The sequence below is a fragment of the Ahaetulla prasina genome, chromosome 2, assembly GCF_028640845.1.
Source record: "Ahaetulla prasina isolate Xishuangbanna chromosome 2, ASM2864084v1, whole genome shotgun sequence".
NCBI lineage: Eukaryota > Metazoa > Chordata > Lepidosauria > Squamata > Colubridae > Ahaetulla > Ahaetulla prasina.
The window spans coordinates 245515849-245527577 of NC_080540.1; the positions used below are offsets into that span (position 1 = coordinate 245515849).

Sequence of the window (11729 nt, forward strand, 5' to 3'; positions counted from 1 at the left end):
ATACAATCACTTATCCAACAATCAGTCCTATACTCAAATTACACTCAGTCAGGGCTGCTCGACTGCCACTCCCCCCTTTAATCCTTTCTTCCCTTCTCATCCTTCTTAAACTTCCCCCACCACCTTCTCCTCGCTCTCCTACTTCCCCTCCTCTTTCCCACTTCTCACTACCATCCTTTCTAACCCTCTATCTTCTGCTTCTTCTCCTCCTCCTATCCTTTCTTCTCCCTGCCTTCTTTCCTCCCTACCCACCTACCTACCTACTTTCTTCCTTCTTTACTCCTCTTTCCTTACCCTTTCCTTCGGGAGTGTTTGCCGAGCAGTCCCGACATTACACCATTTCAACTTGTTTAATTCTACCATTATTCCTGTACAATGGCAACCAATCAATTTATAGTCTTCCCTTCCCACCTCCTTCCCCGAGACTTCCCAGAACAGAATACAGGGTATTGTAACTAACAAACATAATCTAAAATATAACATAAAACATATTCCATTTCACACCATCACACTATCAATTCCCTTCTTTCTTAAACTAATACATAATAATTCCTAACTTCACTCAAAAACTAATTGATATTTTTTAATCTGATACTTATTTTGAATATAATCAATCCACTTCCTCCATTCCAATATATATTTTTCTTGTGTACAGTCTTTCAAGTAGGCAGAAATGTTGCCATTTCTGCTAAATTTGATACTTTACTAATCCATTCTCCAATTGTAGGTAAGTCTTCTTTCTTCCAATATTGTGCAATCAATAATCTTGCAGCAGTTATTAAATTCAGAATCAGTTTTGTCTCTATAACAGTGCAATCTGAGATTATTCCTAATAAAAAGAACTGTGGAACAAACTTGATCTTCTTTTTCAAAATGTTCTGCATAATCCACCATATTTTAATCCAAAAGGCTTTAACTTTTTTGCAAGTCCACCATATATGATAATAGGTAGCATCCTCACAATCACATCTCCAACATTTTGCTTTCACATTTGGATACATACATGACAGTTTTTTAGGATCTAAATGCCATCTATAAAACATTTTATAAAATTTTCTCTTAAATTTTGTGCTTGCGTGAATTTAACATTCCTCACCCAAATTTTTCCCATGTTTCTAACATTATAGGTTGTTGAAAATTTTGTGCCCATTTTACCATACAATCTTTAACCAACTCCATTTCTGAATCAATTTCAACCAATACATTATATAATCTCTTTATATGCTGTTGACCTTGATCTTTTATTTGTTTTACCAGATTATCATCACTTTGCCTTATACCAATTTTCTGATCTATTTTCCATCTAGATTGCAATTGTCCATACTGGAACCATGTATAATTTCTTCCTTCATCCTCAATTTCTCCCTAGATTTCAACTGTAATTCCCCTTTTTCCATAGTCAAAAGCTCTTTGTAAGTGATAACTTCCATTTTTTGTAATATATTTATATTCTCTATCATATGTCTGGGGATGGTCCATATTGGTATCTTTCCATCTAACTTATATTGATATTTTTTCCAAATCCTCAACAACGCACTTCTGACCATATTATTCTTAAATGTCTTATCAATTTTCTTGTCATATATTACATATGCGTGCCATCCATATAACAAACCATAACCTTCTATATTCAAAATCCTTTCCTCTGTTAAATTAATCCAATCAGAAATTAAAGTTAAAACAACTGCATCATAGTACAATTTCAAATTAGGCATTTTTAAACCCCCTCTTTCCCTAACGTCTTGCATTATTTTTAACTTTATCCTCGGTTTTTTACCCTTCCATACAAATTTATTAATCCCTTTTTGCCATTCTTGTAAATTTGCATCTTTCTTCAAAATTGGAATCATTTGAAACAAAAATAAAAATCTAGGCAAAACATTCATTTTTATAGCTGCCACTCTTCCCAACAATGATAATTGTAACTTCTTCCATTTCTCCATTTCTTTAATTACTTTTCCCCACAATACCTCATAATTGTTTTATATAATTTTACATTCGATGCTGTAATGTATACTCCTAAGTATTTAACCTTTTAACTACTTCATATCCAGTTATTCTTTCTAATTCTTCCTCTGATGTGTATTCATATTTTTAATTATCATTTTGTCTTCTGTTGATTCACTTTAAACCCAGATACCTTACTATACTGATCAATTGTCTCCATCAAATATACAGCTGAATGTATTGGTTGAGATAAAGAAACAACCAAATCATCTGCAAACGCTCTTAATTTATAATCTTGATTTTTAATTCTAATTCCTTTTATTCGATCTAAACCACGTATCTTACTCAATAATATTTCCAAAGTTAGAATGAATAATAATGGTGACAAGGGACATCCTTGTCTAGTCCCTTTCTCAATCTTGAAAGATTCTGTTAATCCACCATTTACTATTATTTGAGCTGTTTGCTTTTGATATATAGCCTTAATTGCTTGAATAAAATAATCCCCAAATTGCATTTTTCTATTACTTTAAACAAAACTGCCAATCCAATCTATCAAAAGCTTTTCGGCATCCAAAAAGAGGAATGCTGCTGAAACCTGGCTGTTTCCTTCCAAATATTCAAGTAAATTTACAATTTGTCTCATATTATATCTCATCTGTCTCCCCTTAATAAATCCTGATTGGTCATTATGAATTAATTGATTCATCAGTGGCATCAATCTATTCGCTAGTATCTTAGCAAATATCTTATAATCAGTATTTAAAAGCGATATTGGCCTATAATTCTCTGGTTTAACACCATCTCGATCTTCTTTAGGTATTAATGAAATAAAAGCTGTCCTCCATGAAGGAGGAGCTTCTCCTCCCCTTTGTATTCTGTTAAATAACTCCTTAAGTGGTACAATCATCTCATTTTGTAAATTTTTATAATAAGTAGTTGTCAAGCCATCTGTACCTGGTGCTTTATTCGCTTTAAGCTGCTTAATTGCAAACACTATTTCCTCTGAAGAAATTAATTGATTCAACTCTTCCTTTGATCTACTGTAATTTCTAAAATACCGTGGTCCTGTAAATATCTATCTATATCTTTATCACTAATCACATCTCTAGAATATAACTTAGTATAATATTCTAAAAAAGCTTTTTTAATCAAATTTTGCTGATATACTTCCTTACCTCTATATTCTATTTTATCAATTATCGTCGTTTCTGTTTCTTTCTTAATAAATATGCTAACCACCTTCCAGGTTTATTAGAATTATTAAACAAATTATGTCTTACATATTGTAAATTAGTTGCCACCTGATCTGCCATTAACATATTAAATTGACCTCTTAATATATTTATTGACTCTTTTGTTTTACTATCTCCTGGATTGCCTACCAATAACTGCTCCTTCCTTTTAATTTCCTCTTCTAGTTCTTTTCGCCTTTTGTGCAGTCTATTTCTATATTTATTATTCATCTCTAATAAAATTCCCCTCATATAAGCTTTACTGGTGTCCCAAACTATCTCTATAGGTGTCCCTTTATCCATGTTCAAAGAAAAAAATTCCTTCATTAGAGTTTTACATTCATTTACATTTTGTTCATATTTAAACAAGTTCTCATTCATCCTCCACAACCTCCTGGCCTCTTTTTCCCGATCTAACTCAATCCATACCGGGCTATGATCAGACAAGGTTCTAGAACAAATTTTTGTCTTCTTCACTCTGAAAAACAAATCATTAGTAATTAAAATGAAATCAATCCTAGAAAAAGATTGATGTCTGTCAGAATAAAATGTAAAATCTCTCTCTTTTTCATTGCGTTCTCGCCATACATCTCTCAATTCTAAATCTTCCATCAAATCAAAGAATGCCTTTGGCAGTTTTACACGATTGGAAATATTTCTAAGACTTCTTTTATCTTTCTGGGTATCCATCACTCCATTCCAATCACCCATTAATATATAAGTTTTATAATCCCAAGATGTTATTCTTTTATGTAAAAACTTATAAAATTTTTCTTGTTGTTGATTTGGTGCATAAACTCCTATTAAAAGTATTTTTCTCCCTTCCAATAAAAGTTCAATAGCAATATATCTTCCTTGATTATCCGCTTCAATTAATGTTGCAGATAAATTACTCTTTATATAAACAACTAGTCCATTCTTCTTTTCTGTAGCAGATGCAACAAAATGTATTCCCAATTTCGAATTTATCAAATATTTCTGGTCTAATGTTCTAATATGTGTTTCTTGTAAACATACAATGTCATTTTTAAATTGCTTCAAATAATGAAATATCTTTCTTCTCTTTTGTGGTGAGTTTAATCCATTGACATTCCAAGATAAAAGTCTAATTGCCATTATCAGCAATCGGAAACTTTTGAAGCACCAGCCGCAAATCATATCTTTCTTTGGGCCTTGCTCCTCCCACTGTTTCCGTCTTAGTAATAGCAGATTGAGCCTGTTGAGCCTTTTCTTCTTGTTCCTTGCGTTTGACAGCTGCTCTTGTCATCCTTGGCTCTTTTGGAATCTCTGATCCCATCTTAGACACATCCAACGCTTGTAAACGGTCTTCTTCCATTACTATCACTTCTTTTTCTTTAATTTCACCTTCCTTTCTCCTACCATCCGGAGATGGTGGACTTCCAGCCTTAAGCACATAAGCATAAAACTCTTGTGCTTTACTGACTGTATTAAGACGATGTGCTTTCCCTTCATAGTAAACTATTATACCAATTGGGATGTCCCATCTATACTCAATCTGACGTTTTTTAAGTTCGTTCACCAAAAAAGCAAACTCCTTCCTACCTCTCAACATTTTGGGGGGAATTTCCTTTAGTATTAAAATATCTTGGCCGGCTGCTTGAATCTTGTCTCCTTTAAAAAGCTTGTAAAATCTCATATCACACTGTTCTAGAAGTAATATAAATAACAATGTCTCTGGGAAGATTTCTTTGTCTTGCTATCCAGGAATTCACGATAAATTTTATCAATATAAATGCCACATCTACTGGCGAACTGCCAAAATCTCTGCAAAGGCCTCCGAAAAAATTTGCTTCAAATTCTCATTTTACATTCTTTAGTCCACGGATTCGTAAAGCAAGTTCCATTGCTCTATATTGTACCAAAACAATTTCATCATCAACTTTATCCATTTTACTTTGAACTGCCTCAATCTCATTTTCCAATTTTAAATTAACTTTCTTTATTTCTTCTACTTCCTGCTCCAATAAAATCACATTTGATGCCAGACCCTGTACTGCTGACACCAAACCTTCTTTAACTTTAACTTCTTTATTTCCAGTCTGAATTTCTAACATCTGGATTCCAACATTGAATAGTCAGGGCATGTTTCGTCTGATTCTGTGTTACCTGTTATGCGTTTTCTTATCTGGTCTATGTGGCGCTTCCATACCCGGCCATCCCCCAACTCTATTAGATATGACTTTGGTCCTGTTATTTCTAGGATTGTTCCTGCTAGCCAGGTCGGGCCCTCGCTGTAGTTGTGTGCCCACACTAGGTCGCCTGTTGCCATCTCTCTTGTTTTACCGTGTCCCCCTTTGTAACCGTCTGGTGTGTAGTTTGGGTTTAAACGGTCTAGTGGGCACCTAAGCTTCCGACCCATTAATAGTTCGGCCGGGCTGCGGCCAGTTGTGACACAGGGGGTTCTGTGTTGGACTGCTAGGAATGTATCGATGTTTGTTTGCCAATCGGCTGGCTTGATTCTGGACAATGCTTCCTTTGCGCTCCGAACGAAACGTTCTGCAAGGCCGTTCGTCGCAGGGTGGAAAGGCGCCGAGAGGACATGCCGGATGCCCTCCTCTGCCAAGTACCCCTCAAACTGGGTTGCCGTGAATTGCGGGCCGTTATCGGAGACTAAAGTGTCGGGCAACCCATGGGTTACAAAGAGGTGCCGTAGGACTGAGATCACGGCCTCGGCTGTCATGGATCTCATGAGAATGATTTCCAGCCATTTGGAGTAGGCATCGACTACTACCAGGAAGGTTTGGCCGTGAAAGGGGCCTGCAAAATCGATATGGATCCTAGACCAGGGGCCCTGGGGTCTCTCCCATTCCCGAATCGGGGCCGTTGGGGGTAGCGGTCTGGACTCCTGGCAGGCCTGGCATTTCCCTACCCTCTCAGCAATTTCCGAGTCCATTAAGGGCCACCACACATAGCTTCTCGCTAGACCCTTCATCCTTACAATCCCTGGGTGACCTTCGTGAAGGAGATCCAATACCTTTTTCCTCAGTTTCTCCGGGATCACCACTCGATCCCCCCATAGCAGGCACCCCCCTTGAGCCGAGAGTTCCCACGTTTTTACAAACTCTTTAAAACACTTGCCCGGCGCAGCGGCCAACCTCTTGTACCCAACCAATTACAGTTCTTATTGTAATGTCCTTATCTGAGCCGAGCCACCTCTTTGGATGTGACTGGGCCAGAGTCCAAGAGTCAATTAGCAGAACTGGTATCCCGGAGTGGGGTCTTCGATAGTCTCTGGTAGCGGGCATCTGCTCAGGCGTCTGCATGCCTAATTCCTTTCCTGGCGGTGTAGTAATTTGTAAGAATCGCTGCCAGGAAGATAGTCCATCGGGTCAGTCTTGGCGAAAGTGCCACAGGCGTTGGGCGATCGCCTGCCAGCAGACCTAGCAAGGTCTATGGTCCGTGATGATTTCAAAATCACGACCAAATACATACTCATGGAATTTCTTTACTCCGGAGACTATAGCCAAGGCTTCCTTATCAAGCTGGCTATAATTCCTTTCAGTTGATGACATGGTTCGGGAGTAGTATGCAATAGGGGCTTCTGTGCCATTTGGTAACCTGTGGCTGAGCACAGCCCCCACCCCATAGGGAGATGCATCGCAGCTTAACACTAATGGCAGCGTGCCATTGTATTGGATAAGGAGGCTATCACTCGTTAGGAGATTCTTTACCCCTTCGAATGCCCTAGCTTCCGCCTTTCCCCAAGACCATGCAGCCGTCTTTGCCAGTAATTTATGCAGCGGCTCGGCTACTGTTGCCTTATTCCTTAAGAATACTGCGTAGAAGTTGATCAGACCTAAGAATGCCTGTAACTCCGTTTTGTTCTTTGGAACCGGGGCCTTCCTGATGGCCCGTACCTTGCTCTCAGTGGGGTGAATCCCTTCCCTGTCTATCCGGTAGCCCAGGAATTCCACAGACTCAACCCCGATCTGGCATTTGTTTAGTTTAACCGTGAGACCGGCAGACCGGAAAATGCCCAAAACTTTTCGCAGCCTTACCCCTAATTCCTCTAGGTTTTCAGCGGATACCAGTACATCGTCAAAGTATGGTACCACGCCTGGTAGGCCCTGCAATAGCCGCTCCATCAGGTTCTGAAATAATCCTGGAGCTACACTGACCCCAAACTGTAATCGGGTACACTTAAAAGCCCCTCTGTGAGTCACAATTGTCTGCACTTCGGCTGTGCTGCTATCTACGGGCAGCTGTTGATAGGCTTGGGCCAAGTCTAGCTTGGCAAAAACTTGCCCTTGCCCCATTGAGTGCAGTAGGTGCTGTACCACCGGGACGGGGTAAGCACTCTTTTGCAACGCTTTATTAAGCGTTGCCTTGTAGTCAGCGCAAATCCGGACCGATCCGTCCGGTTTGACTGGGGTGACTATAGGGGTCTCCCACTTAGCATGGTCAACTGGCACTAGAATTCCCTGGTTTACTAGCTTGTCCAGTTCCCGGTCAATCCTGGGCTTTAGGTGACGGGACCCTCCTAGCCTTTAGGCGGATAGGGGCAACTTGGGGTCTAAGTTAAAGAGATAGGGGTCCCGTGTACTTGCCCAGGCAGTCTCTGGCGTCCCCAAATTCTTTCACGAGTGCGTCTTTGAGGTCGACTTCGTTTCTGAAGATTCCAGTCACTCCCATGCCCAATGCTCGGAACCAGTCCAGTCCCAACAAGCTTGGCAGGGTCCCATCGACGATGGTGATGGGCAGAGTTTTCTTGTATTGTCCATACTCGACGTGGACTGACGTTACCCCTCGAACAGGGATGCGATTCCCTGGTAGTCTTGTACCTTTAATTTCTGTGGTTGCAGCTTGCGCTGCGATGGCGGGTAAGGCTCTCACGAGTGTCCCAGGACATGATCGTGATCGATGAGCCGGTGTCCACCTCCAATCGGCACGGCACCCCCTCAATCTTTGCCTTTGTAAAGATTTTTTTTTCTAGGCGAGTTGATGCGTGACCCACTCTCACGACAGTCTGATTCAACTTCGCGCCTTTTTTAAACTGACCACTCGCGGGCCGCTTCGCCGTTCCCGCGCTCTGATTGGCCGGTTTGAATTTTTGGCGGGAAGGTTGGGGAGCTCGACAGACCTGTGCTAGGTGCCCCTTCCTTTCGCATCGCCGACAAGTTGCATCTTTAAATCTGCATTGTTGTCGTTGGTGTTGCCCTCCGCAACTCGCGCAGTCACCCCGGTCATCTTTCTCCGGCCTCCCGGTGTGGAAGACTCCTTCCTCCTCCTCACCGTCCGATTCGGCCTGGACCTCTTCATTGTGGACCGGGGTTGATTTCGCACCAGCCGTTGGTGTGACCTGCTTTTGTAGGGTTTCCGCCGCTTGGGTAGACATCTCGTGAGCCCTGGCTTCGTCCAAGGCGTTTGCCAGCGTTAGGTTGCTTTTAGACAGCAGCCGCCGTCGCAAACGGATGTCCCTGACCCGCGGATGAGTTGCTCCAGCAATGCCTCGCCCAAGTCTCGGTACTCGCAATGTTTTGAGGCTTTCCTCAGGGCGGCCATGTATGCGCTGATGGACTCGCCTCTTGCTGTCTGCGCTCCCGAATTGAACCGTTGCACATACTTGGATGGCATTGGTGCAAAATGGGCTTTTAGTAAAGTCTGCAGAGTTTGCCACGGTACCGACTGTACCGGCGTTGGCTCAGCCAGGGATTCTGCGGTGTCGAAAACTTCTGGACCGCAGTGGCTCAGGAAATAGGCTCGTTTCCTGTTGTCTGAAACTCCTTGAAGTTCGTTTGCCTCGAGGAAACACTCGAAGCGAGCCATGTATGACCCCCATTTTTCCTTAGCTGGGTCGAATGGCGCTGGCGGTGTGTAGCCGGACATCGCTGCTTTCCGCCCTTGTTTTGCTGGGTTCGCGTCTTCCTGGTGAGTTCAGCTCTTTTCCTGGCGCTCTTAGCCTCGAGATCCCATCCTCGTCGCCAGTGTTAGATTCGGGCAATAACGAGGCAGGAGACCAGGATAGTGACAACAGCTCTTTACTATATGGTGAACCCAGCAACCAGTGCCCGGGAAAACCTCTCCTTATATACAGTTTAGCCGGTGGCTTCAACCAATCAGCAACGTGCTTTTTTCCCGCCAAAACTTTTAAAGATACATTACACAGTACAACTTTCTGCCAAGCATCGCTATACATCGCTATTTAGCAGGTCTTTAAAAAAATGTGTGAATGTGAGAAATATTGTCATGCTTTTTTATTAGAAGGCATACAATACAGTGAAAAGGCTTGAATCATCAAATGTTGTGCAAGAACAGGGTTGATATTTAGAATAGAATAACAGAGTTGGAAGGGACTTTGGAGGTCTTCTAGTCCAACCCCCCCTGCTTAAGCAGGAAACCCTACACCACTTCAGACAAATGGTTATCCAACATCTTCTTAAAAACTTCCAGTGTTGGAGCATTCACAACATCTGGAGGCAAGTTGTTCCACTTATTAATTGTTCTAATTGTCAGGAAATTTCCACTTGGTTCTAAGTTGCTTCTCTCCTTGATAGTTTCCACCCATTGCTTCTTATCCTGCCCTCAGGTGCTTTGGAGAAAAGCTTGACTCCCTTTTCTCTGTGGCAGCCCCTGAGATATTGGAACACTGCTATCATGTCTCCCCTAGTCCTTCTTTTCATTAAACTAGACATACCCAGTTCCTGCAACCATTCTTCATATGTTTTAGCCTCCAGTCCCCTAATCATCTTTGTTGCTCTTCTCTGCACTCTTTCTAAAGTCTCCACCTCTTTTTTACATCGTGGCGACCAAAACTGAATGCAGTATTCCAAGCTTGGCCTTACCAAGGCATTATAAAGTGGTATTAACACTTCACGTGATTGTGATTTTACCCCTCTGGTTATGCAGCCTAGGACTACGTTGGCTTTTTTGGCAGCTGCTGCACACTGCTGGCTCATATCTAAATGGTTGTCCACTAGGACTCCAAGATCCCTCTCACATTTACTACTATTGAGCAAAGTACCACATATACGGTACTGGTGCATTTTGTTTTTCTTGCCTAAATGTAGAACCTTACTTTTGCTGCAGTAAGAACAATATATAAAGGAAGTAAAGCATATATGAGAATGAATGGAATACTTAGGATGTATGATTCTAGGTTGAGGAGCAAAAAGCAAATAAGACAAGAATATGTGAAATCTGTTTGTTGTTTAATGTGGTTATAGAGCAAATTACAAATGACAATTATGTAACAAATACTCACGAAGATTTTGGAGATGTATTGATTGGAGCCATGTATACTTGTTTTTATTCTTAAAGAGTGCATCCTAACTATTTGTAGGACTGAATTGCATCTATATACTACTAAAATTATCATGACCTTTAACTGGCTGAAACAATGCATCATAAGGCATCATTTTTTTGAACTAAGGTACCTCATATGGGCTAACATACATAATATTTCCAAAACCTGGGGCCCATGACTCCCGAGGGAATGAATTTGGGGAAAGTTGTAGCTGCTTTAGTGCTACTGGCTACTACTGTGATAATGTGATAAATGTTCTGTGGCAGTTTCCCAGCCAGTCTTACATTCCCTTGATCTTTCCCCCATCCAGCAACAACCACTTCTTTGCTGGGAAGGGAAGGGAGGATTTCTGATGCTCCCTGCCAGATTTCCACAAAGGAACTCAATTGGGAAGCCATTGAGGAAGTAAGAAGTTGTTCTTGCTTCCACTGCTCTTTTGCCCCCCACTCCTGATCATTCTGTTTCTCTACTTAGGTAAGGAAATATCTCAGAAATGATGACTCAGTGGGGCAGGGATTGTCTTGTTCTTATTAGAAATACTTACATTATTATTTTGCTGTATAAATGCAAAATATTTTTTTATGTTTAAATGTTAAATGTTAAAATAATCTAAATAAAAATAAGACATCAAGGGTGCAATAGAACCTTGCAGCTGCCAAAGAAACTGTCTGTGGATGTATTAGTATACATAAGTTCCATACTGGAGACCCAGTTTCTAGTTTCTTCCAGTATTCTCTCTGACTTGGTTACTATTTACTTAAGAATACAAGATAGCACCTGCGGATAGAACATACGGATCTCTAAAGCTGCTACTGAATTAAGAAGACTATAGTAGTGATGATACATAGGAAGGTAAGTAGACAGATATTAGTGAAACATATTAAACTGTCTATAGTACACAAAACAGTGAATAAAATATATCTTATCTGCAGGATTCCCATCATACCTGCAAACCTACACGTTGAAACCTTATAAAAATTAAGCCAATTACTTTTCAGCCTTACCCATCACTAGGGACCAATTTAGCCTTATGTCTCCACATAGCTTTTGACCTCTTTCCTCTAATCCATGTCTTTGAGATGTCTATTACAGCAATGACATTTAAAGGATAAGCTCCAATCTGTAAATGTCTGGAAATAGTAAGATGTAGGCATTTTGGGGGTGTTTTCTGTTTTCCTCTTCACTAATCATCATCATACCAAAGTATCTGGTATGAAAGTGACTCAATCAAGAGTCAATTTGAGCAGCACACAGCATGTGATAATCCAAAATGGGAACAATCT

The 11729-nt window shown here is 40.8% G+C and overlaps 1 protein-coding gene across 1 annotated transcript; it reads right to left on the reverse strand.

The window, feature by feature from the left end:
* Positions 1-5553: 5553 nt before the first annotated feature.
* Positions 5554-6096, reverse strand: LOC131192152 (uncharacterized protein K02A2.6-like; the record flags this gene model as incomplete). Its single annotated transcript, XM_058171024.1, has 1 exon — positions 5554-6096. A coding segment is annotated over exon 1 (543 nt), but the record flags the coding sequence as incomplete, so codon positions are not given.
* Between the last annotated feature and the right edge of the window lie 5633 nt (positions 6097-11729).